Source organism: Phyllostomus hastatus, unplaced genomic scaffold (genome assembly GCF_019186645.2).
Source record: "Phyllostomus hastatus isolate PE091 unplaced genomic scaffold, TTU_PhHast_1.1 phas_contig_477, whole genome shotgun sequence".
Taxonomy (NCBI): domain Eukaryota; kingdom Metazoa; phylum Chordata; class Mammalia; order Chiroptera; family Phyllostomidae; genus Phyllostomus; species Phyllostomus hastatus.
The window spans coordinates 5278677-5305416 of NW_025333889.1; the positions used below are offsets into that span (position 1 = coordinate 5278677).

The 26740-nt window shown below is 53.5% G+C and overlaps 1 protein-coding gene across 4 annotated transcripts in view; it reads right to left on the reverse strand.

Moving 5' to 3' along the window:
• ARMC9 (armadillo repeat containing 9) overlaps window positions 1-26740 on the reverse strand; it is a 104914-nt gene that overhangs the window by 64304 nt on the left and 13870 nt on the right. For 3 of the 4 annotated variants that reach the window (XM_045845800.1, XM_045845799.1, XM_045845802.1), the window contains exons 7-13: window positions 25517-25541; window positions 19990-20147; window positions 17615-17713; window positions 6308-6342; window positions 4856-4967; window positions 4447-4539; window positions 1414-1504 (exon numbers count right to left, since the gene is read on the reverse strand). In XM_045845800.1, the coding sequence (XP_045701756.1) occupies window positions 1414-1504; window positions 4447-4539; window positions 4856-4967; window positions 6308-6342; window positions 17615-17713; window positions 19990-20147; window positions 25517-25541 (613 nt within the window). The remainder of the gene's footprint in view (window positions 1-1413; window positions 1505-4446; window positions 4540-4855; window positions 4968-6307; window positions 6343-17614; window positions 17714-19989; window positions 20148-25516; window positions 25542-26740) is intronic. The other variant, XM_045845801.1, reaches the window with a different exon arrangement.

The following is a 26740-nucleotide window of genomic DNA, read 5'->3' on the forward strand; positions in this document are numbered from 1 at the left end:
GGCCATGAGTCCTCTCTTCTTGCTCAGCGCCCCCACCCTCCAACCACATGCCTTCCCCGCCCCTAGAGCTGCACTTTTTCCTACGAACCATTTCCTACAAAAACCATTTCCCCAAACCCATTTCCTATGAGAGCTTTACATGTAGCTCGTGTATAGTTTGTATAATTCTAGGTTCTAAAAAAAACTTACTAAAACATCTTTCTCCTGCAGAGTTGGTTTTAGTAACCACCTAACAATAGAAAAGCACTGTTCCGATTCATCACAGTGTTCTTGTGGGCAGCACTGCCCTTTACTTACCTGAGTCCTGAACCCCAAGTCAAGTCTATGAGGAGGAAGTGGGAGGGGAACTGCCCATTAGTCTTTATGAGACGGGCAGCCACCAGTGCTCTCTGGCCACAGCCTCTGTTCCTTCTGGACATGCCCGTGGCCTGAAGAGGTGGGGACCAGACCTGGAACCCTACACTATGGCGTGAATTGCCACTGGCCTGTTGTGGGCTTGTGGCTTTGATACAGACACGAAATTGACACATACATTTGCACAGTATTCTATGACTGGTCCCTGGCATGTACCATGGCTCATGGTAACTGCTTGCTAAATGGATGGAAGAACATTCTGATAAATGAATGGACAAATTTTCGATATAGTCACAATTTGAGACTCCCTTCATCCCATTTAAAAAGAGCACAAATGACCCTGGCTGGTGTAGCTCAGTGGATTGAGCACAGGCTGCGAACCAAAGCATCGCAGGTTCAATTCCCAGCCAGGGCACATGCCTGGGTTGCAGGCCACGGCCCCCAGCAACTGCACGTGGATGTTTCTCTCTCTCTCTCTTTCTCCCTCCCCTCCCTCTCTAAAAATAAATAAATAAAATCTTTTTAAAAAATAAAATAAAAAGAGTGCAAATGAGTCCGCACGACGGAAGACAGTGACACCCAGTGAAACCCCTGGAGCCACTGGCTGTGGTGGCCTGTCATCTCTGGGGCCGTTATGTCCTCGCACCCTAAGAGGTGACAGGCTTTTAAAGGAAAGGGTGCTGTGCTTGCTGGGGTCAGCTTTGACTGTGTCACCACCCTGAATGTACCTGAGGCAGGAAATGTGGGGAAAAAGATGTATGTATATCCGAAAGCAATCCCAAAAGGACTATGTTACGAACCAGAAAGCTGAGAAAATGAAACCAAGCAGGCTTGCAGAAGAAACTCCAAACAGCCAAAATTTGCTCTGACGTCAACCACAGCAGTATGACAACACCCGCTTTACACACACACACACACACACACACACCCCGTACACGCATGACACAGGAACAGACTGAGGAAACACAGGTCATCGCTGAGACGCCTGGGGAGGGGCACCGGTTTCCCAGGGAAGAAGGCGGGCCCGGGTGAGACCCCGCCCTTCTCTGCGCCGCTCACCTTCCGCCAGGGACGCGATGGCGTTGACCAGCCGGGCCGTGTACTGGCGCACCACGTCGCTCCGGCCCTGCAGCAGCTGCAGCACGGTCCTCTGCGGGGACACAAGCGGGCCCGGGCGTCACCAAAACCCGCGGGGGGATGTGGCTCCTGCGCTCTCCCCCTGTGCGACTTTACCACGGGTGAGACCAACAGGCCGAGACCAAACGGTTCGTCTGGAAATCCTGGTTGCCAAGGGATTCTTCTCCTGGGATTTGATGAGCATCAGTCACTCAGACTTTTAAATGAAAGGAATTGGATGATGGATACTAGGCCTATCGGGGCGATCATGTCTGAAGTCATATACACGTCTGATCGCTGCGTCGTACACCTGGAACTACTCTGAGGTCGTACGTCAAGCATAACTGAAAAAACTTTCAGTTATTTTAAAAAAGAAGCAATCATACAAAGCACTAGAGCACCGACGGACACAAGGGTGGCGATGCCGCCTGCTTTGCTGTTGACGATTTCCCAGGCCAGTCCGCCAGAGCCAAGGAAGCTGGCGCCCTGAAGCCACAGAAACACCACGGGAAGTGGGTTTTCGAGGATGACGCGGACTCCCCAGATCTGAGAGAAACTGTAACGACCCGGTCGGGACAGTGGGAGTGCAGAGGCGGCGGGCTGGGCAGACTCCAGAGCACCGCGCAGGCAAGGCGGAGGTGACCGCGTCCGAACGAACGCTCGGCCTCGAAAGCTCAGGGCGTGGGAGAAACAAGGAATGAGAGTGAGTGAATGTTAGCCGGCAGAGAGGCTGCTCCTGCACGATCGTCCTCCTCTCACCAGAGGTCCGGGGCGTCCTCTTGTTGGGGCAACACAAGGGTCCCAGGATGGGGGGCACCAGGCACAGGTGGGCAGGGCTTCTGCACCAGAATGGGGGGGGCGACCCCAGTCTCTTCCCCTACAGGCGCCCAGGGGCTCGGCCTTCCGGCGGGAGGGGAGAAGCCTCTCCTTGGAGGAAAACACCAGCCCGAGGGCGAGAGCTGCATACAGACCCTCAACTCAGCAGCTCCTGACAGATGCCCCCGCCCGCACCCTCGGCGGAGGCCTGTCTGCAGGCCCCGCCTGCACACTCGGAACTTCCTCTCCGCTCCTCGGTCCCCCCCTACAAACAGACGGCCGCGGCCCACCAGAAACCCAGGGCAAGTTCCCAACGTGGAGAACAGGCCGCAGCCAACAGGACGGCAAGGCGGGTGGGGGTGTTGAGGGGGAGGGGGCGAACTTGGAGGAAACAAGACTGCGGGGATAGGAAACTAAAAATAAACAAAACGCTGTCACTAGTATCTTTAGAGATAGGAGAAGCTAACTGTATCCATGAAACAACACAACACTATAAAAAAGGAAATGAAAAAATGCAACAGAATGGTCGTCAAATAAAGATGAGGAAATCTCCCGGAAAGTGCAGTGGAAAGAAAAATACGGAAAATATGAGAGGAAAGATAAGGCAACGAGAGAACCAGTTCAAGAGGCCCAGCCGCGGGCGGAGAGGGGAGCAGAGCAGACCGCGGGCCTCACCGGCAGCGAGCGCGGCTCCGGAAAGGCCCCAGGAAGGGCAAAGGGCAAAGGGCGAAAGGGCGCGCAAAGTGCCCGGCAGTGAATCCAAACACACCTCGTGGACCACAGCGACGGGGCCCTTGATTGGGCGACAACGCGCAGCTAGAGGGAGAAGCAGGTGGCACACGGAGGACTAGGGATTAGAACGGCTTTGGATTTTTCAACCGCAACATGGAACCCCAAAACACAATGGGGTGCTATCTTCAAAAATCTGAAGGAAAGTCCTTTCCAACCCAGAATTCTGCACAAAGGATAAAGAAGGGATTTCCTGACATACACAGTCTCAAAAACCACACTGCCCACCCATCCTTTCCCTAGGAGCTATTCACCCAAGGGTGTGCTCCGCCAGCCGAGAGGGTAAGTCAAGAAGGAAAACGGTAGGGGACCCCGGAAACAGATCAGGGGCGGGGGTGATCAGCAGGCACTGGGTGAAGAGAGGGTTCGGGAGGCAGCCGCCCACCGGTCCAGACTGAGCAGGGCTGACTCAAGAGGGCGACACAGGGAAGGCTGTCCACCCCAAGGTGCTGACGCCATTGCACCGTCCTTATTCAGGTGAAGGTCTTACTGAAGGGTAACTAACGCCCATACAGAAAACCACACAGACCGTAAGTGCGCAGCCCAGCGATCCGAAACGGTGCTGGCACTCCACTCTGGGCCGCACAGCGAAGCTTCCCGGCGGGAGGAGAAGTACCTAGAGCACTTGGAACAGCTATTGAACTGCGACCACGAGGCGCAGGGTCTTCCTGACACAGAAGCCACGCTGCAGCCCTCCATCCGCCTCCTGGCCAGCGAGGCCGGTGCTGGTGATGGGTGAGACGGTGGGGCGGTGGGGACCGGGGACTGACGACTCGGTGCTGGGCTCGGGGTTCAGTGCTTCCCGCACCTGCCCCCACGCGGCCACCCCAGCAACCTCCCAACGCTCCTCCCCAGAGGTGGGGGCGCTCCAGGGAGGGACCAGCTAAGGCCCTGTAACAGGCTAACAGGCGGGGGCCGAGGTCTGAAATCAGTCCATCTCAGGGAAATCCTGTACCTTCCCCCCCATCTGGTCCAGAGTCACAGGCAGACGTGTTGTTAGAGACACATTTTAAGGCCAGGCCCAGGTGACAAAAACACTGAATTTGCTTACTACCTACATGGCCTGTCCTGAGTCCTCGCGAGTTTTCAGGACTCACGGGAAACGGGGGTGAAGGAGAGATTCGGGGATTTGAGAAAAGGGAACAGGGGCAGGCCAGAGCCCCAGCGTGGAATCGGGCAGTTCCAACGTGTTTGGGACTCGTGACCAGAAGTGACAGGCGGGCCACACCCAGGCTGGAGAGCAGGTCCACGGTGCTAAGGGAAGCTCAAGGCCAATGCAGGGTCACCAGATGGACCTGTGCAGGGAAGTGGAAGCCGCCCGCCCCCCACCGGGACCACTCCCGCGCAATGGCCCTGCTGCCGCTCCCCCACCTGGCTGTGGCTGTGGCAGTCCAGGAGGTCGCTGCTGATGTAGGCCTGCAGCACGGTGTCCCTCTGCTCTCCCGGATGGGACGTGGTCAAGCGCTGCGGGGGTGGGGAGGGAGAAAAGCGAGAGCAGTGAGGTCTGGCTGTGGAGGACACGTTCACGGAGCAGGCGTGTTTTAAACGGCACATCCACCCACACGGAACGAAGGCTATACCCCGGGGAGCGAGGGCGCAGCCAACCAGTCGGCTAGTAAGAAATGATGATGTGCTTTCAAACACGTGGTGTGGGGGACAAGGAGGCAGAGTGGCTTTCACTTGGGCTCTCGGTGGCAGCAGGACGGAGGGCCCTGGCGGCTGGCCAGAGGGTGCGCGCGGGGCGGGGCCGCGCACGCCAGCGCTGGGGAAGGGCACGTACCCAGCGCAGGGCCTGCAGCAGGAAAGCCTTCAGGCGGTCGCTCCCCCAGATCAAATCCTTCTTCAGCTTCTCGTAGTCCAAGGAGGGCAGTAACGGGACATCCTTCGGTTTCCTGCTCAGCAACACAGGCCCACAGAGAAAGAAGAGGGCAAAGGGCGAGTTCGATCCCCGCTCAGGGCCCGTGCCCGGGTTGCGGGCCAGGTCCCTGGTGGGGGGTATGTGAGAGGCAGCCACTTGATTTATCTCCACATGTCAATGTTTCTCTCTCTCTCTCTTTCTCCCTCCCCCCTTCTCTAAAGATAAATAAATGAACATTTAAAAAATTTTTAATTTCAAACGTAAACGGCCTTTGCTCTAGACAAACAGGCCCCGTGTGTGGGGCCGAGTCTGACAATGCCTGGACACGCAGCCGGGGCGCTCCTGTTGGGGGGAATGAGCGCCGTCACAGTTGGGCCCTAAGAACGGCAATATCACCAATTACATTGATGGGCAGCTAAGTTGCTCACCGATCCCCTATTTCCGTGGTCCAGCCCCCTCCGCCCCCTCCTCCAACCACCCACCTTTACCCTCTGCGAGCAGCCCTGCCTCCTAGGCCCCGGGAGGAACACAGCCAACACTCGGGGCGCTCCTCACGTCCCCGACACCGCGCTGCGTGCTTTGTACTTAGTGACTCGTCCTTATCCTCACCACAGCCCTGTGACGCAGTCACCGTGCTTGTCCTCATTTTACTGGTGCGGGAGGAAGCTGAGGCATGGAGTTGTTGTAGGAGTTCACGGTCACACAGCAGGTGGCACAGGTGGCACTTTTACCAGGCAGCGTGCTCCCAGGACTACATTATACAGCCGCCACCCGCGGAGGACCGCGTGCAGGGTTCTCCGGCGCAGGCGGGACGGGGGCGGGAGGAATGCTGTGTCTGCACCTCGGGCGTCGGAGTCACCCCCCCCCCCCGCACCCTCCCCCAGGACGGGCTCCGAGCGCCTCGCGGGGCCACGCCGAGGTCCTCAGCGTCCTCGCCCGTGCAACACACACACGCCTGAGGAAGTTCCTGCGCACGGTGACAGCCTAAGGGACCGGGGTAGCGGCGCTCGGGCAAACCCGAAGCTGTGCTGCGGCCCCTCGGCCGAGAGCGTGCAAGTCAGGCTCCGCAACACTCTGGCGGCCCTATGCCAGTAAAGTGATTCAGGGACTATCTGTCCAGCGGTTTTTTTCCATCTGAGGCCGCCTCACCAAAATAAATAGAACTAACTAACATTCAGAGATGATTCTGGTTCCACACTGTCACTTAGGGTTCTTGGTGCCTCCTTCGCTGTCCACCGGGAGCTCAGCCAACCAGAGGCAGCCCTCCAGGCGCGGCTGCTCGGGTGGACATCTGTGACCGTGACTTTGACTTTGAGTTCCGGTTCTGCCCACCGCCGCCCTCCACAAAAGCAAGTTCCGAGAGCAGTTACTTACGTGGGTGCCAGGGAGGCTCTCAGCATGGTCGACGCCTGGAAGGGTGGGGGCGAGGGAGCGGAAGGAAAACAGAGCGTGTCAGACACGGATGGGTAGCAGCCGGTCGACCCTACATCCCTGTGACGGCCCCAAATCGCCAGTTTCGAAGCTTTGGGCCCACCAGGATTTTCTCGGCCACAATCACACAGGGTTTAAGAATCAGCCCAAGGCAAAGTTAACCAGTACACCGCTGACGCATCGCCCGAGCCACCTGCCCTGGGTCTGCGGCCACGCCACTCCAGGGAATGATCTGTCTGGGTTCTCCGGACCAGACTCCCAGAGCCACTTAAAGTTGCCTGGTGGAGACAGCGGGGAGAGCGAAGCAATAAAAATCATTTAATTATCCTGTTTTTTTTTATTAAGATTTTGTCTTTGAATGTACACTGTACTTTGTACCAAGTCAGACACTACAGAAGTGTTCACAGAAAAACATAAGCAATCTCCCTCCCAACCCGCTCCCCGGTGGTCCTGTCTGCAGGCCAAATCCTTGCCCAGTCTGTGAGCATTCGCGTTGTAGATTTTTTTTGGCTACTACAGGCAATGCTATATTAAGCATTTACTAAAGTAGAAATAACCAAGTGCTGTGTGTGGCGCTTGTCCGGGCTGACGCAAACCAACGGTAAAGAGATATTTTGAGAAAAACAGGGAACTCTGAATATGGACTGCACTGATAGGACACGACACTAAGGAATTAGTGTTTGTTTGTTCTTAGAGCCGTTGTCTGTGCGCGATGTGTACTGAAGTACCTACAGGTAAGATGAGACAGTGTTTGCAGCAGGGTTCGGAGAACTCCAGGAGAGAACACGTAAGTAGAGAAGAGAGGAAATCTCAGCCGTCTGTGGGGCCGCGACGCCAGCACAGACCTCGAATGGCCACGGTCCGTGCTTAGCATGGTGCTCCGTGGTTATTCTGCAAGTGTCCCTGTGTCCTTCTCTTTCAGCAGACGCAGAGCTCCATGCCGGCTGGCAGTGTATCGCCCACGTGTCCCCAGAACCCCGGGGAGTGTGTGGACAAACAGCGGCACTAGACCACATCTGCTGTGTGATGAGTGAACAAAGACTCCCACGAGTGGCAGCTCCGGAACCCTGGACCCTCTTCCGGCCTGGCCTTGGCCCACAGCCTGTCTCTCAGCTGCTTCCCTCCGCGTACTTACAGAGACTCCCGGGCCGGCTCCCACCTGGAGTCATCAAACCCTGCTTTAAATGGCTCCTGATCATGTATGTTTTTGTACTTTTTTTAACTCTCGATTTTTTTTTTATTGAACGAATCACCTATTCTTGTTGTCAGTTTAAATAGCAAGGAATTCAGAAAATTAGTTTGGAATGTCAACTAAACTACTCGTTTAACCCAGTAAGACGACCAAATATTAGCATGATATATACATAAAACATTTCAGTGTAGTGATATTGGCTAATTCAGTTCAACAAATAAAGTGCATCAGCATTCTCCTTTTGTCATAGTTAAGAAAATATTCCCTTTTTAAACCCTTTTTAAACTATGTTTTATTGATTATGCTATTTACAGTTGTCCCATTTCCCCCCTTCATTCCCCTCCACCCTGCACATGCTCTCCCACCCACTTCCCCCCCTTTAGTTCATGTCCATGTGTCATAAGTTCTTTAGCTTCTACATTTCCCACACTATTCTTACCCTCCCCCTGTCTATTTTCTACTTACCATCTACGCTACTTATTCTCCGTACCTTTTCCCCCTCTCTCCTCCTCCCACTCCCCTGTTGCTAACCTTCCATGTGATCTCCATTTCTGTGCGTCTGTTCTTGTTCTAGTTGTTTGCTTAGTTTCTTTTGTTTTTTTGTTTTAGGTGTGATTGTTAATAATTGTGAGTTTGCTGTCACCTTACTATACATTTTTTTATCTTCTTTTTCTTAGATAAGTCCCTTTAACATTTCATAAAATAAGGGCTTGGAGATGATGAACTCCTTTAACTTGACCTTATCTGAGAAGCACTTTATCTGCCCTTCCATTCTGAATGAAAGCTTTGCTGGATAGAGCAATCTGGGATGTAGGTCCTTGTCTTTCATGACTTGGAATACTTCTTTCCAGCCCCTTCTTGCCTGTAAGGTCTTTTTTGAGAAATCAGCTGACAGTCTGATGGGAACTCCTTTGTAGGTTACTGTCCCCTTATCTCTTGCTGCTTCAAGGATTCTCTCCTTCATTTTTACCTTGGCTAATGTAATTATGATGTGTCTTGGTGTGTGCTTCCTTGGGTCCAGCTTCTTTGGGACTCTGAGCTTCTTGGACTTCCTGGAAGTCTATTTCCTTTGCCAGATTGGGGGAATTTCTCCTTTATTATTTGTTCAAATAAGTTTTCCACTTGTTGCTCTTCCTCTTCCCCTTCTGGTACCCCTATAATTCAGATGTTGGAACATTTAAAGATGCCCTGGAGGTTCCTAAGCTTCTCCTCATTTTTTTGAATTCTTATTTCTCCATTCTTTTCTGTTGTTTGTTTTTTCTTCCTTCTGGTCCACTCTTGTTTTGAGTCCCAGTTTCCTTCCCAACACTATTGGTTCCCTGTGCATTTTCCTTCATTTCCCTTATCATAGCCTGCATTTGTTCATCTAATTTGCGACCAAAATCAACCAATTCTGTGAGCATCTTGATCACCAGTACTTTGAACTGTGCATCTGATAGGTTGGTTTTCTCTCGGTCACTTAAAAGTACTGGTTCTGGGGCTTTCAAATTCTGTTTGAGCCATCTTCCCCCCCGCCCCCGCCTATTACGTATGAGGGGCAGAGCCCTAGGTGTTCACCAGAATGGGGCACCCCAGTCGCTGGGTTGTGACGTTGTATGTGGGGGCGGGGTCCGAGAGGGCACAATGGCACTTGCTCCGCTCTCCGTCAGACCTCAGTCCCTTCTGCTGCTTCCCCCGAGCAAACTGGGCCGCTCTGGTGCCAATTCCTGTGTGAGTGGGCTTGTGCACGCCGTCGGACTTTCCAAGGACATCTCTTGTGAGGCTGGGAGTCTCTCCCTGTGCCTCAGCCCCACAGGTGTTTCCAATCAGTGTCCTGAGGCTCTATTTCCCAGCGCTGGGATTCTGGGTTGCACACAATGCCTTGCTTCACAATTTCTGCCTCGTTGGGTCTGCCGTTTACCACCCCTCGGCCAGGGTCTGCCAGCTGCCGCTTGTGCGCTCAGGGTCCACCCGTTGTGGTCTTGTGCACTCTGGATGCCTTACGCGCTCAGTCCCAACCCTCTCTGTGCCGTGACCTGTGTCCAGCTGCCCAACTCTGCCCCTCCTACTGGTCTGGATGAACGGGTCTATTTTAACTTCTTGGTTGTCCGACTTCCATACAGTTCAATTTTCTGTCAGTTCTGGTTGTTATTCTGTTTCTAAATTGTTGTTGTCCCTATCTTGGTTGTGCAGGGAGGCACAGTGTGTCTACTTATGTCTCCATCTTGGCCGGAAGTCCTTTTCTTTTTTTTTTTTTAATTCAAATACCATTCTGGCCCTGGCTGGTGTAGCTCAGTGGATTGAGCACAGGCTGCAAACCAAAGGGTTGCTGGTTCCATTCCCAATTAGGGCACATGCCTGGGTTGTGGGCCAGGTCCTCAGTGGGGGCCATGTGAGAGGCAACCACACATTGATGTTTCTCTCCCTGTCTTTCTCCCTCCCTTTCCCTCTCTCTAAAAATAAATAAAATCTAACCCCCCCCCCAAATATCATTCTGATTGCTCACAGTCCAAGAACATGCAAACAATAAACCAGAAAGAGACAGATGTGAAAGACTGGCCCTCAAACATCACAGCCAGTGGTGCCACGCTTGCCTGTGATCTCCCTGATGTAAAAACGTGGTCACCAAACCGGTTCGGCAGAGCTTCCTTAGCTGTGAGCTGTTGGAGGCTACCAGTGTGAGCACTAGTGGCTATTGCTGTCAAGCTCTGAATAGCTTTGGGGACCTCAGCTGGGGTTGGAGGATTCAGCTCAACCTTGGCACAGTGCCGAAACCTGGCCACCGGAGGCTGCGAGTAAGTCAGAGCAGGGTTTGCTAGTGGGGGGGCTTCCCTGCGAGGTCACGGACGACCTGGGCCACAGGAATGATTCCTCGGGGGGTTAAGGAACCCGGTAGGACCCGCGAGGAAGCGTGCCTTAGCCCCGAATGAAGGAGCATGGGAAGCGGAGAACCAGGGAAGCATCCCACCAAGTGGAGAAGGGAGGTTGCTTCGGCCACTGCTGTCACGAGGGCGACTCACAGTGGGAAGGGCAGGGTTGTGCATGCAGGAGCAGACAGCTGGGGTGGAAAACTGCAGCTGAGATTTGAAAATGGAGCTCAGGAGGTGGAGAAGAGTCCTGAAGTGTCCGAATGTGCTCATAAATTCTACAGAAGCTTCTGGGGCAGGAGCCTCTCACTGGTCGCCAAGGGCACCTGCTTCGTGGAGCTGGGAGCTGGGAGCTGGGAGCTGGGCAAGGTGCGTAGCGACCTCCACATCCGGGGAAGTGCCAGGGGCTGGGGTGCTGGAGCGTCTCAGGGTTTCTGTGGCCAGGGCTGGGCCTGGAGGGAGGGCTGGGCATCGGATCCTGAGACGCTCTGGACTCCATGCCAGGCATGCTGGACCCGAAGCAATGACAGCTATTGTACTAAGCAAAGGAGTAACACGATCAGACGCCTGCATGTACCTACATCCTTCCTGAAACACGAGGGCATAAATAAATAAGACACATCCAGAAAGGTCACGCCAGCTTCCGGGTGAGTGAGCCATCAGAAAGGCGAGAGCTCTGAGGCAGAGACCGGGTGAGAAATGCTGCCTTAAGCCAGGACAGAGAGAGAGGAAGCCTGGACAAACATTAAGCAACAGGGAGAGGGAGAGGAAGCCGGCTCAGATCCCCATGACTGACCACCTGAGCGCCCGGAGGGGGAAGTACAGACGGAAGGGCCTCGGCGACTCCCAGGCAATCCCTGCAGTCAGTCCTCCAGGAGACAGGAAATACGGGAGGGGGTGAGGAGACCACCTGGTTGGAGGAAGAGATGGGCCCGGATCTAGCCTGATTTAGGAGAAGGCCCCTGAGCCTGGGCTTAGAAGTCACCCTCCGCCAATAATGTCCTACCAGCTGGTTGAGAGGGAAGGTGTTGGAGCCCCGCTCACCAGGGTCAGTTCAGGCACATGCCAGGCAGTGGCGAGTGGGGAGCAGCAGGGACGGGAGCCCGGGGAGCCTCTGCTCCTCCACGCAGCACGTAGCACACAGCACGCACGGGGCCCAGACAGGCTGCCTGGCCCTGCAGTGAACGCACTCAGAGGGCGGGCCCCTTGCCAGGACTTAGGAAAGCCAGATGCAGGGGAGTCCTAGGGCTGAAGATGCTGGCCTTCCAGCAGAAGCCATGGCCCCCACGGCAGGGAGCTTCGGGAAGGATCAGGTTTCCGGAACAAGTGCACCAGGTGGCCCTGGAAAAGGGCGGCCCCCACCGCTCCTAGCCCCTGCTGGTTTTCACTGTGAACAAAGGTGGCTGTCCCTGTCCCGGAGTGGGTGCCCTGGGCCTTTGGGAGAATCAATGCTGTCACACCTGGGAGTATTTTAACTTGTATTTCCAACGCAGTCCACTGGGAGTCCTTGGAGGCAGAGCTAAGTCCCAAATGGGCCGTTTTTCCAAATGAGGACGCACTGACATGGAAACCCGCCCATCCAATAAATGCACAAACCCAGACAGAGGTGCCTTTTGGGGGACCTGGGATTCGCCCAGGGGGCTACGCTCGGATCACCACCTTCACACTGTTCCCGCATCCGTGCTTGCCCAGTGCAAACACGGGGCCAGTAAGAGAGAGACAGAGCAAGATGCTTTCAAATGCTGCCTGCAGCGTACAGAGAGGGACGCGGGCCCTGGCCGGGCAGCCCGGTGGGTCAGAGTGCCCCGTACGCCGAGGCTGCAGGTTCTTCTTCCGGTCAGGGCACACACCAAGAGTCAACCAACGAATGCATAAGCCAGTGGAACAGCACATGGGTGTTTCTCTTTCTCTCTCCCTTCCTCTCTCTCTCAAATCAATTTTTTAAAAAGATGTTATGTTGCACTGCTAGAAATGCAAAAAAATTAAAATAAGCCACCTATACTCTGCTAGAATAATGGTTACATGTACCCTACTTTTCCACCTTAAAACTCTGGGAGGTAAGGGCCAGGCTAAAAGAACACGGAAGACTTGAAAGGTGCTGTTAAGAGACAGCTGCAGTAACGCTGAGTGTGATAAAGCCTTAATTGTACAAAACTTCTAAAGGGCTGGCCGGAGGCGCAGGAACCGCGGTGGACAGGGTCACCGAGCGAGGAAGACGAGATGGGGTGAGTGCGAGGGAGGGAGGGAAGGGGTTTGTGTTTTGCTTCCTCTTGTGCCCAGAGGAAGAAGTTTCTCCTCTGACTCCTCACCCCCAGATTCCTGGTAAGACAGAAGCACATTGATCAGATGACCTGGTGAAGACTAGGCAACAAACCTCAGGGCAGGGCGGTGACAGGCAGCCCGCCCACCCCGGAGAGGCCCCTGGGAGAGTTCTATTCTCAGAAAAACTGACCCCTCATTATCAGTGCCTCCAGGGCGCCCGGGTCTGCCAGCTCTGACCGATCGGGAAGCTGCTGGCCACAGTCCACGGGCGTGAGCTAGGTGGGGTGCAAACACGTTCCTCCCCACTTACAGCATTTCCGCCAGGGGCCCTCCCCCAGGGTCATCTTTACCCCCAACCCTGCCCGGCCCCCTTGTTCCAGGCAATGAGCCTGCCCAGTGGGTACGGGGCAGTTCTGCTCAGGCTGTCCAGGACTGGGTGGGCGCGTGTCTTTAATTCCAGGGTTCGAAAGGAGGAAACCATCGGTTTCCTGGATGTACCTAAATTCTATGGGTAAGCCTCTAAAGAACTTAAAAAGGAATGTTCGTGTGCTGGAGATGTATATATCTCTTCCGATAACCACTTGTCCTGCTTAGAAACAATGTTTCTCATTTGGCCCACTGGCAGCCATTGCCCAGACCACCGGGCCTCTGGGAGATTACCATCCAGGACTGACTGTCTTCAAACGTGGGCTTTTTACTATTGAAAAAACTGTTCTTTCTCCTTTGGAACACTCTAGGTATTTCCTAGCTGTGTTATCGATTTGCAAATCCTAAGACCCTTGAATAAAATGTCATTTAAAAAAATAGTAAAACCCACCTGCCTACAAATAAAACCCATATTCTCCAATACAGGCTTGTCAGTATCAATGAGATATTTTCAGCTACTTTTCCCTTTCTTCTTTTGTCCTACTTTGCAACTGGTACAGAGCTCAGTGGGGAAGAAGGGAGCTATTTTCTGAGCCCTCTGGAACTCGCCACAGCGAGTGAGGTTGCAGAAGGCCAGGTTTCTAACGGCCAGATTTAAAAGCCAGGGCCGGATGTGCTGCACTTCACAGCTACTAGCGGCTTTCTGGTGGGCACCAGCCAAGCCCCCTTCAGAGGCGACGGGCTGGAACGCTCCAGGCCAACAAAGCGCCCCGGGACACGCCGCCCAAGACTCGCTACAGAAGAGGTGGCCTGTGCCCGCCTGTTGACCTTGCAGTTGATGGTACTGTTTGGACCTAATGTGGACTTGACTCCTTTAAAACATTAAAAAAAAAAAAGCAACTTTCTTCTCCTTCCAAATCCTAAACCCCATCCGTTCGGTCACAAGGCGTCCCATGGGAACTGTGCCCTGACTTCCTCTTCCCACGTTGTAAATCCGACGTCAGACGCTGATGTCAGCTGTGCCTCATCGGCCCCAGGGGTCCTTTGTACCCTGGCTGTGGCCCCACAGCCATGCCTTACGGTCTGCAGAGAAATGGACTAGGAGCCACAGAAGATTGTTTGCAGCTCTTGCTGCCTGTTCCCAAGGCCACGGCCCAGGACAAGGGGAAAGGACTCGAGCCCAGGTGACAGAGCTCGTCTGCTCCACCGGTCTCTGAGGCCGAGGACCCGCACCGTCGCAGCTCGGTGACAGGGAAGGAGGGCCGGACCAGCTGTGGACAAGTGTTGGCTTCTGACGGGGAAAAGGTCAGCGATGCTGTGCCCCTCTCCCCTGTAAACTGCTCTCATCGACACGAGAGCGGTTTTAAACATGCTGGACACCTCACTCCACCGTTGGAAAGTGGAAATACAGGGATTCCTGTACTTTCAAGAAAGGATGGGATTTGATAACACAAACCTGGAGTAGACTGAGCATTTGCTGAATTAATAAGTAAATGGAAGGCAGGGCCCTGGCTGGTGTAGCTCAGTGGGTTGAGTGTCACCCACAAAACCAAACGTCGCCGGTTCGATTCCCGGTCAGGGCATAAATAAGCCTGGGTTGCAGGGCAGGTCCCCCGCTGGAGACGTGCAAAAGGCGACTGACCGATGTTTCTCTTGTACATGGATGTTTCTCACCCTTTCTTTCTCCCTCCCTTCCCCGCCTCTAACAAGAAATAAATAAAATCTTTTGGAAAAAAATCTTTAAAAAAATAACAAGTGGCAGGCAGGGAAGAAAGGGTGGTCCTGCTAGACACAGACCCTGCTAGGCTACGGCTGCCGAACAGCTGTCACCTTCAGCAGTGAGCACACTCTGCCCTGAGACCGCCTTTGCTCAGCCAGGTCCTCGGGGTGTGGCTCGAAGCCCCTCCCTTGCCCTGGCGCACCCACGAGGAGGCCCCTTTTCTGAAGCCCGGACGTCTGTGCGCTTTACTGACATTTAAAAAACAGCCTCATTTCTCGGCTGGAACGCCACATGTCCGTGTGTGGGGTGGCCGCCCACAGGCCACACAGCTCTGGGCACTTCTGCAGGCCCCTCGGGGATGTGGTCAAGGACGTCTGCCCTTCGCCCTGTCACTGAGTCCTTTCTGAGAAGACCCACGAGGGAAACTGCCCTTGGGGCTGGGCAGCAGAACCGCCACGGGAAGCAGCCCGGGGCCACCCGCCTCCTCTCAGAAATGTGCTTAGGCTTGTTTCCAGGTGACAGCAGTGATACACCCGCTTGGGACAAGCTCGCGGTCTGAAGGGCACACCCGCAGCCTCGGTGACGTGGAAGTGGTCTGTTTGGGGGATGTGTGGTGGGCATTCGGGAGTCCCTTCCAGGCTGCACAAGCACTTGGATGCAGCAAATACTACGTGATACACATCACAGAACTGTCTTCTCTTCCCACAGAAGTCAAGTCATGCACCTGCCCACACGACCCTTCTGGCTGCAAAGCTCAGAGCCAGACCCGAGCCTGTCTCTCCAGGTGCACAGCAACTCACGACAAGTACTTGTGTGCTGGCCTCAGCCCTGGTGTCCTTTCATTATTCCTGCCCTGATTTTCCTGAACCGCAGTTTATTTTCCCAGCGTCGCCGAGATAAAGACAGATTCACTGCGTGAGCTTCAGGTGTGCAACGGGGCAATGGGATACGTGTGTGTGCTGTGAAATGTTCACCACCGTGAGGTGAGTTAACACCCCACCCCGCACCTCACAGAGTTACTTTTTATTTCCTGTGCTGAGCATTTAAGATCTATTCTTGGCAACTTCCAAGCATGAATACAGTATTACTAACTGGAATCACCACGCCGTGCCTTCAAGTCCCAGAACTCACTCATCTTACAGCCAGAAGGCTGTGCCCTTTGACCTGCATCTCCCGGGTTCCCCTCCCCTCAGCCCCTGGAGACCATCAGTCTACTTTCTGTTCCTGTGAGTTCTAACCACAATTTTTTCCTTTTATGTTCTACTTTTTTTTCAGTTCACAGGCTGACACTCCATCCACTGAGCCATCCCAGCCAGGGCTGTTTTCTACTTATTTTATTTCTCATATTGTAATAACAAGCTTCTTCAAACCCACTTGAGAATGAGGTAGGGAATACACTATTTTAATATCATAAAAGCCCCCAATATGTTTATGAAGACCCTAATATTAATATGCAAACCCTTAGCTAAAAGTCGTGGCGGTGACCCACAGGGCACCTCCTTCCTCATCTAACGCACCTGGCACCCGGCCGCACCCGCTCGGTCTCCGGACCAGGTGGGTGTGAGCTCAGGGCACATGGGGTCATGGACGTTGAAAACGTACATGGGAGACGTCCCCGGGGGCCACTGGTGTACTCAGTCCCCCTGGTGAAGAACCCCAGCCCACCACCATCCGCCACCAGGGGAGCTACCTAAGAAGGACACAACGTCACCTACGTAACAGTCGGCCTGGGACGCAAACCCGAATCTAATCGCAAGAAAACATCAAACGCGAGAAGAAAAGTGTTCTATTTTTAAAAGAGGGGAAGAACCACATTCCCCTAGAACCTCAAGTGTCGTGAAAGTCAATGAAGGTCAAAGAAAGTCCTCGGAACGTTCAAGAGCAAAGAAGACTAGAGACATGCGACAAGTGCACGACACTGGACCCCTGCCCGCCAGGAGCAGGGGGAACCCCCTAAGGGACGGGGTGGCCCAGCTCACACAGCTAGAAAACGCAAGGCTTGGGCAAGAACACTGGATCGGTATTCAATTTACCGACGTCGATGCCATGTAGTTATAGAAGATGATATTCCTGTTAAGGAAGACACTCTTGCCCTGATGGGTGTGGCTCGGTTAGCTGGGTGTCAGCCTGGGAGGCAAAAGGTCACCCGGTTCGATTCCCGGTCAGGGCACCTGCCTGGGTTGCAGGTCCGGTCCCCAGTGAGGGCACGTGAGGGAGGTGGCCGATGGATGTTTCTCTCCCTCCCTTCCCCTCTTCTAAAGATAAATAAATAAGAGCAAAGAGAAAAAGAAATGCACTCTGCACTGAAGAATTTATTCCTAGAAACGAAGCCTTCAGTAATTTGTCCTCAAATGGTTCAGGAAACAGATTACGTGTAGAGAGAAAGTAAACAAACAGAATAAACTGCGAACAGCTGAATCTGGCTAAAGGACACACAGTGTCCTTTGTGCTATTTTTGCAACTTTTCTCTGTTTGCCATTACCCTAAGTAAAAAGCTGTAAAAGAAGAAAAGAAAGTCCCTGCCCCAGGCCACCCCACTACCCACACTTAGAAAGAGAATGCGGTTTCCTCCTGGACTACGGATCTGCTCTTTGGTTCCAGCCCCTGGCACCCGCAGCAGCTCCAGTGGGCGGGGCACAACACCGGCTCCACCCCCACCCCGCCCGCCCCGCCCCCAGAGGCTGTCTTCCCACTGCTTGCTCTTTTAAAACAGCTTTCTTTTCCTTCTGGGGGGTTTTTAGACCCCCAAAGGCAGCTGAGGTGCAGACTCCTGAGTGTTATTTTCTGCTGCTCTTTCAGTTTTCTAGTTTCTCCCTCCACTAAGGGGGCAGGGGTGCAGACCAGGGAGGGGCTCGGGGCCTCACCGTCCCGGGCCTCGTGAAGTCCACGCTGTGCGCCAGGCTCTGCCGCATCTGGTTACTGAAGAGGCGGACGCAGATGCTCTGCAGGTACTCGGGAGTGATCTGCGAAGAGGGCACGAGGGCAGCCGGTGAGAGGAGGCGGCTCACCCGGAGACCGCGGAGGCACCGGGCAGCCACGGCCGTCTCCCGAAAGGCTCTCTCCGCAAGGGCCGGGATGCCGCCTGGCTTTAACGTCCTGGGAGCCCTTGGGAGTTGCAGCACCGCCAGTGCCCTTGTCAACATGGAAAACCTTGGACGCTTTTCAGTGCTACAATAGTTTTCTAGAGTTTTCTGTGGCTTTTGAGGCTTTGGATCAACCCTTTACTCCTGACACTGCTTCCCCCTTTGACTTCCGGAGCCGCTTCTCTCACAAGGACACGCGACTGTGCTGCCTTCTCGCTTAAGACAGGTGACCGAGGAAAGGATACGAACAACCGGGCCACAAAACAAAGTATAAACAGGCAGCGAACACAGGAGAACACACTCGCCTCCTACATAATAAAGAAAGGTAAGCTGAAACGTTCAGAGTACTAAGTTTTGCTTACCCAAGTGGCAGAGACCTCACAGGACAATCAGTCTGTGCTGGCGAGAGTGCAGAGAGGCAGGCACTGGGGCACAGTGCGGGGGAGGGGGGTGCGGGGGAGGGGCCGGGCACTGCGGACATCTGGGGTCGGGGGAAACAGCCTGGGGCCTTTGACCTACCGATGCCACTCTGGGGCCTTATCTCCCCTTGTTCAAAAGCACATACAGGAATGTTCGTGGCCACGTTGTTGCCACAGCAAACGAGTCTAAGTGCCCGTCCCCGGAGCGCCGACACGTCGCCGCTGGCCCTTACACAGTGGGGTGCGGTCCCGGCATCACCAAGAGTGAGGTGGGGGTGGGGGAGAGCCCCGAGATACACGGGGAGAGAAACAGCGGTTTCAGAAGAGCGGTGGGTCGCAGGCGCCCAAGCAGGTCCATGAGTGCTGCGCGCACGCGGGTTCCTGGGTGCGCACACACAGGCCTGTGCACGGAAATGTTCCAGAACGACACAGGGGAAGACCTTCATCTCGGCTATCGATAGAGAAGGGAGAATAAGGCACTGTGTGTGGGAGGCAGCGTTCGCTCCCCACTGTCTGCTCCTCTGAATCGTTCCAATTCTTCACCGTGGGCGGGTGTTTCTATCACACTGAAGACAAGCCAGTCGGGAGTCCTGTCTCTGCCCCGTCTCTTCGCCTGACACCTGAGCCGCCCCCGCCAACCCGCCCGGGACCTGCCACCCCCGCCGTGGAGCTCACACGCCACCTCTGGTCAGCACACCACACCTGGTGTCCGGTCAGGCCCGGCTGCAGAGGCACACCAGGGTGACGACGGGTGCTTTTTAACAAGAAAGGAGGCAACCGATGAACACGAGCCTTTCTTCCCCCCCAGCCTCGCCTGCCCCTCCATTTCAGCGGTGGCAAGGCCCTCCAAGACGTAGCCCATTACGTCCACTTCAAACACTGGATTACATTTTAAAAATTACATCCAATTACACCCATTTTTAAAAGTTATGTTTCCACAAAGAGATTTTACTATACTTTCTACTGTTTATCACGCAGAACACTAGTCATTCCCAGGAAAGGCAGAGACGGGCCACAGATGTCACAACCGCACCCTCTAATGACGTCCTGCAGGCTCAGTCGGCACGCCTGGGGTGAAACGTCACGGCAAACAGTGAAAACCGCAGACCAGAAATATCTTTATTCGGAAACATGACTGCCAATCCGGAACACAGGAGAATCGATCAAGAGAATCTATCAGGTTAACAAGAGTTCAGGAAGACAGCTGGATATAAAACCAACAAATGAAAATCTAGGCCCTGGCCAGGTGGGTCAGTTGGTTAGAGCATCATCTCAAGACGCCAAGGTTGCAGGTTCAATCCCCAGTCAGGGCACATACAAGAAGCAACCAATGAATGCGCCCATAAGTGGAACAACACATCGATGTTTCTCTCTCACTTTCTCAAGCCAAGAAATAAAGAAATTAGAGAAAAAGAAAATCTATAGCTTTCCTATCTACCAGCAGGGTCCTGCCCCCTTATTTTTACGCCACTACAGAGTTTTTTCCTGTTGCCAATGTATTCTTTGCTGACATTAAGAGTCAGGCAGATAAATAAAGACGCGGGAGACAGTGTGTCAGGAAGAAGGTCTAAAACACTGCAAGCCGCACAGTAAACAGCGCAGCTCCTGTGCACGTGTTGGTTTGTGAAGAGTGGGCAGGGGCGTGGCTGGGGTGGCCGGGAATCGGTGTCAACACGGTCCGTGGCCGTGATGCATCTTTATCTCGAAAAGACACGAACGGCCGGGGGGCCTCCTTACCATCTTGCCGCTGACCGTGGCCTCCAGAGAGTCTACCAGCTCGGCCGTGACGCCAATGAGGTTGTGGTAGTCCGCCTGGATCTTGTTGTACCGCTTCAGGTACGTCATGGACCTGCGCTCGGCCTCCACCAGCTGCTGGTGGAGGTGCTGCAGCATTTCTAGGAAGACATTCACATTTGAGTTGAAACAATTAATAACCCCGTAAAATAAAAAGTAATTGCATTCCTCTCAAGGGGGTACCATGCATGCTATCGTATTTTTCTATAACAATGAACTTGACACTGTTTGTGTTTAACGCTTCTTCTACTTTATGCCGCATTTAGTTACACAGTGCTTTGCAATCACTGATTTTTTATTTCTCGTCTCTGGTAGTTCAACTGAATCATCTCTGGTTTTCCTGAAAAGATCGATTTCCTGGGCCGAACCCCATGCAATTTCTTTCAATTCTCCTCTTTATGCACAAGAAACAAATTCAACATTTCTTTCTACAATCAACTCACAAAATGGTTGAACCAAACCTGCATCTTTTCCTCTGATTGTGCCCTGAGAGGTGGTTTGGGGGACGATTCCTAACTGCAGGGCGGTTCTTCACATTGAATGAAGGTTGGGGCTGCTTGGCTGACGCTGGAGAAAACTAGACTCCGGAAGACTCCGGTGCTCATTCTGCCAGTCTGATAAAGCACAGACCACCCCACTGAGAGCAGGCGGCCTTGGAAGGGTCTGGGGTTCCCCCTCAGGCTCCCCCCACGTCCTCCTCACGGGCAGCACCTGCTGGCCGCGCTGGGCACCGGGCGCAGCTGGAACACGCAGCTCTTCAGCGGTGCCCGCGCCCCCTGGCCCCACTCCCTTCCCCGCTTCCCGGGGATGCTATGTTTGGGACGGGAGAAACCCAAGTTAACTCACTGCTGTCCCAATCCAGGCTCCGTATGATATTAAAAGTCTTTGTTTTAGAACACATTGCACGCATACAGAGAGATTTTAAAATTATAAAGACCTGGACTCAAGTCTCCACTCTATAACTTTCTTGCTGGGTAAACTGAGGCAAGATATTTAACTTCTCCAATCTCATCTCTTAACTTATAAAAAGGGGGAAATGATGATAATTTCGAAGGGTTACTTGGGGACGAGCACAATGCTAGCCCATAGCAGGGGGCCCACAAATAGCAACTATTATTATTATTTCCTTTCATGGAAAGGGGTAAACAGTTTTCTGAATGTATTTCTATGCAAGTAGTTAACTTCAAAAAGTGGCAGAAAGGTTATATCCTAGAGCAGTGGTGTGCAAACTGTGAAATACATCGGAATCACCCCAAAATAAAGATGATCAGGCCGCACCTGCAGAGACAGAGTTTGTGGATAGTGGGTGGGACCTGAGTGTCCGTACTGTCGGCAAACACACCCGCCCAGCGGCTCGGACACAGCACAAGTCTGAGCCGCTGTCCTAACCAGCTGTGACGATCACTCACATTCAAACGGTATTTCAACTGCTTTTAGTTTTTTTCTGACGTGCAGAAGTTAAATATTTTAACTCTTAAAATGCCAAATATCACATGATAAGGAATTATTATTATTATTCAGCATCCATCAGATCTCAGTATTGCAAGACAACTCTGCGAAGTCATCTAGCGCAAACTCACATTTAGTACTTGCACTTCTGAGGAACAGCCCTGGAATTCATTTATCAAGCGTCTCTTTAAATATTACCAGGGAGAAGGAGTCCCTTCCCTTCGCCCTACCCTAAGTATTATAAAAGCTTTTTATGTGTACAAAATCCAAAATTATATAAACTAGACCTTCCAACAATGAGAATTCCACAGAATACTGATCATCCCATTTTGTGGTGACAAGTGTTAGACAGTATCTGTGTGAACTTTCTCAACACGGGCCAAGTGGCAGACACCCAAAGAAGTGCTGAAACCCCTTAGCGGGATCGAATGACCTCGCAAACACCTATGTCATCAAAGCCGTCCCTCCTGCAGCGGACGCGTGACCTCTGCAACTCGCGGCACAGCGACCTCACATAAGGGACTGCTTTGTGGAGCTCTTGCTTTGGGAGCCCAGGAATGGAACCGGGGACCGCTGCAAAGCCTGGCATGCCGGGGGGAAAGGAGGCCCGACGGCCGGCAGCCTGCAGCCTGCAGCCTGCAGGGAGGGCAGGAGGCCACGGGCCGACACGTTTATGGCCGCTTCCAATACGCCATTTAGCGAACGGCCCGCTGTCCCGAGACATCGCCTGGCGGACACCGCGGCTGGCGAGCGGCGGGGCCTGGCGCTGCTGTGAGCTGTGCCTGAGTCGTCGCAGCTCTGCACCCCGACTTGACCCGGGAGCGTTCGCCAGGGCTCGGACGCCGTCACACGGGTTACGAGAGGAGGAAATCTAGGCCGAGATGCCTGGATCCGCGAGGTCGCGACTGTGACGGGGACGTCTCAGTCCGCGTTCTCGCAATGAGACCGCCGCCTCAGTCACGGCAGGGGAGTTGACTGAGAGTCTTCGTACTTCGCAAGTCCAAAGAGCTGCACCCCAGCTTTCAAACAAGCAATAGACACACTGAGAGAATGCCGGTCAAGGTCACAGGCAGTGTTCCTGCCGTCCCAGCGTGCCATGAAGCTAACAAAGGTGCTGACTTTCCCACAGCCCAGCAGCCAAGCGCCCCTCGTCAACACCCCCCTTTCATTCAGGAGCATTGCTGTCTTTTTCTTTCTCTCTTTTTTTTAAAGAGTAGGTGAGATTTCATTTTATAGACCCGTTGGCTGCTCAAGACAAAATGATACATTTCTAAAATACAGAGCTGTTTTTCTAATCTCATGTAAAAACCTAAAATTATGGGTGGGTGGGCTGGAATGGGAGTAAAAGGGAGAAAACTGTACTTGAACAATGATTAAAATAAAAAAAACTAAAATGAACCACTCTTCACAATAAAATATACTCTTCCTTCTTCATACTCAGCTACACATCAACTTGTTATTCTGCTAATCCACAAATACCGATGAAGTCATGACTGACAGCCATAAATGTAGGTCATCATTTTAAAAAGAACTATTTAGGGCCCTGAACTCTAGAAAACTGAGCTATTGTTCATTTTCTGAAAGGGTCCAATCAATTAATGCCAGAAAGGCTAAAAAAAAATACTATTTCTGTATCTTTTTTAGATGGCTGGGTGAAAAGGATGATCCAGTATGCTATACTGCCAACCTGAGCTTTTATTCTAAACACCATTTTTAATGCACAGTAATTCCTTTCGAGAATTTCCCACTCCAAGAATTCTTCCTGATTTCTTCAAAAGCTTCTGGAAGTCTCACTTTATCAGTGAAACCTTCTTATCGAGACACACAGAGTAACAATATTACCCAAACGTTCCATTAAAAAACAAACACCTGAGTCTAGAATTAAATTAAACCGGAGGCAGGTCTGTGCCTTGCGGGCACTGCAGCGGTAGTCTGGGGAGGAGGCGACGGAGTGGTGACCCCTGGCTGTTGTGACCCTGGCCCGGGCCCAGCCCTGAGCCCCGGGTCCCAGTGCTCTGCGGAGCTGGTCTCTGATCGCCCACACTGCTTTTCGGGATGTATCCGCCAGACTCAGCTCTGCTGGGCCATCCTAAGAAAACGCAATTAAAATCAAGCCTAAAGAGGCCTCAAGAACCCTGGTCTCCTTGCTGAAATCCCAGGTGAAAGATCTGTAGGAAAACACCGACTCTTCTGTTGGCGCTCTCCGTCCCACGCTTATTTTGTCTGCAAAATTGGGCCACTTATCAGAGACATAACTGTTCCGGGCAGAATGCTGGGCCTCCCAAGCTGCAGAGCATGCTGGGTGGCAGGGCTGGGGACATGCAGGAGGCGGGAAGCAGTTTCTCACCGCCTCCCCTCCCCCAGGGCCAGGGAGCGCAAAGCCCAAATCTGAGCAGGGACCGAGCAGGCCGTGTCCAGAACTAAGGCAGTTCTCTGGGACCCCAAGGGTGCGGGTGGGGTGGGGGTTTCAGAGTAAGACTGCAAAGTCTTTGACACGCCTTCCCATCAGGAGATGAGATGCCAGCTGGTGTGAGGGCGCTGCGGAGGACCCGTGCTGCCCAGAAACTGGACCTGCACTGCAGGGGGCAGGCCCGAGGAGCTGGAGAGACCACCGGGACCTGTCCTGGAACAGAACTGCGCTGGGGCACAGCCCCCCCAAGGCACTCCGAGGCTGCAGCCCGGAGGCCCTGGGCCCACTCCACATCGACCCCCGGAGGCCCCATCTGTCCCCCTGCTCCTCTGTGCTCAGGCACGGGAACGGGGCCCCTCCGTGAAGGGTCAGCAGGTCTGTGCCCTCTGAGCTCCAGAAGGAGAGGCACGGTGGGCAGACCCGGAACCCAGAACCGCGGGGCTGGGACCTGCCAGGCTCCCCAGGACAAACACGAACATTTAACCTCTCCTCGTCTGAAGCTGCGAAAGCATCGGTCGTTCGTCAGCTCCCTGGAAAGCAAAGAGCTAACTCATATACCAAGGCGTCCTTCCTTTCTTTAGAACACTCCAACTCTCTAAAAAGGAACACGAGGGAAGACAGCAGGGAGTTTTGCAGCCCTGGCTCATGCTCCTCTGCCGTGGGAAGGGCAAATGCCCTATTTCGTGTAGTGACACTCCACCTGCTGGGAACTGCGGATGCTGCCGGCGGTGCCCAGGCTCGCGCAGCCTGAGGCACACGGCATCCGCTTTCCAGCGCTCCATGGGCCCGATCGTTCGAGCGGTTCTCACAACGCCGTGTCCAGGACACTCAGGCAAAGCACCCCGGTTCTGGCCGACTTCACGTTAACTAGTTTTTCTCACCTTTCTGGATAATGGAACATCTCTGGTAAAAATGACTCATCATGGAAAGTCATCATTTTTTGCTAAAAAAAAAATTAAGACTGGAATTCCTACTTTGAAGTAAAAAATGGAAATGCTTTATGAAGAATGGGCACTCCGTGCTGCTGGTGGACTAGTTCAAGGCAAGTTCAGGGGGAAAGTAAAGACATAAAACAATTCCTCCCCCCAAACAGCGGTGCCCTCTCTGTGTTGCTGCAGTCACGGTGGCACAGTGCTTGGGTTCGCTTCTTCCTCCCCGTCTCAGGTACCTGACACACAGGACGAAGCTAAAAAACACCAGCCTTCCTGGGAAGCGAGCCTCAAGGAATCTCAGATAAAAATGATTGCAAAGCACTTCACAAATATTTAGACATTTAAAGTCCTCCTCCTCTAAGTCTGTGGAATTCTCTCTGTCTCACTACTTAAAACTTCAGGTGGCAAAGCTGATATTTAAAAAATTTTAATCCAGCCCTGCCCGGGGCGGCTCAGTTGGTTGGAGCACCTCCCACAAAACGAAAGGTCACCGGTTCGATTCCCAGTCAGGGCACATGTCTGGGTTGCGGGTTCTGTCTCTGGCCTGGGTGAGTGAGAGGCAACCAATTGATGTTTCTCTCTCACAGGAGGTTTCTCTCCCTCTTTTTCTCCCTCCCTCCCTCCCCTCTCTCTAAAAATAAAATAAAATAAAATAAAATTTTTAATCTAGATGATTCACCTTTGTGACTTTGTCCATTCTCCCTCTGGGATGAGAAGGCAGTTCAGGAAAATGGGCGTTCGGGATGCAGTCCTCAGGGCACTGACCTCCGGGGGCCAGTCTGAGGAAGAGGGTTCTCAGGACAGCGAAGGCTGCTTCTTAATGCTGCTCTACCCGGCTAAGACAGTTGCAAGACCGTTACCAGCTACCGACTTCTCATTACCTGGACGGCTCGCTCTCAAGTAAACCCTCTTCTTCCCACCTCAGTTTCTTCTGGGTGCACCCACCTCCCGTCCCATTTCAACACCCCGCCCCGGCCTCCGTACTCCCTGCCCAAGACCTTCCCCGCTCTACCAAGGCGTTCTACTAGAAATGCAAAGCTGAGTTCACACCCTTTGACTCGTAACTTCAGCCCTCAAGCTTTACCCCGAGGAAGCTGGGGTTGGGATGGAAGCCGCACGCACAGCGCAGCCACGGCGACCGCAGACCCCGGGGGCCAGACTGCCCGTTCGGACCTCAGCTCCCGCACAGGTGGCAGCGAGACCGAAGGCAAGGCACTGAGCCCGTTTGGCGAGGGCTTCCTTAACTTCTTCGGGGACAGCTTTACTGAGATGTAATGCGCACACTGCAGAATTCACCCATTTGAAGGGTGCATTTCAGTGGTCTTCCGTATACTCAGAGTTGTGCAACCGTCACTACAATGACCAGCAGGACACTCCCCTCGCCCCCCCCAAAAACCCTGCAACCGTTAGCCTTCACGGCCACCCCCCACCCCCTCCCCCCGGCCCTAGGCAAGCGCTGGCCCACTGTCCCTACAGACTGCCCTCTTCTGGACCCTTCGTATGAGTGGAACCACACAATAGGCAGCCTGTCATGACCGGCTTCTCTCACTTAACACATCAAACATGTTGCCATGTGTGTCAGTGATTCCTCCGTTTTTTATTGCCAGAGAACGCTCCACTGTGTGGCTGCACCACGTCTTGTCTACCTGCCCACCGGTCAGTGCACGCTGGGTTTTTTGTGCTTTCTGGCCGTTCTGAGTAACGCCAGCGAACCTCCGGGCACGGGTGGCACCCTAGACGTGTTTGATTTCTCCTGGGTGTACAGCTAGGGGGTGTCCAACCTGTTGGCGTGTCTGGGCCCCACTGGGAGAGTACGAGTTGTCTTGGGCCACAGGGTAAATGCACAAACACTAACAGAAACTGATGAGTCAAATAAAAGGGTTTTAAGTACATTTGATTTTGT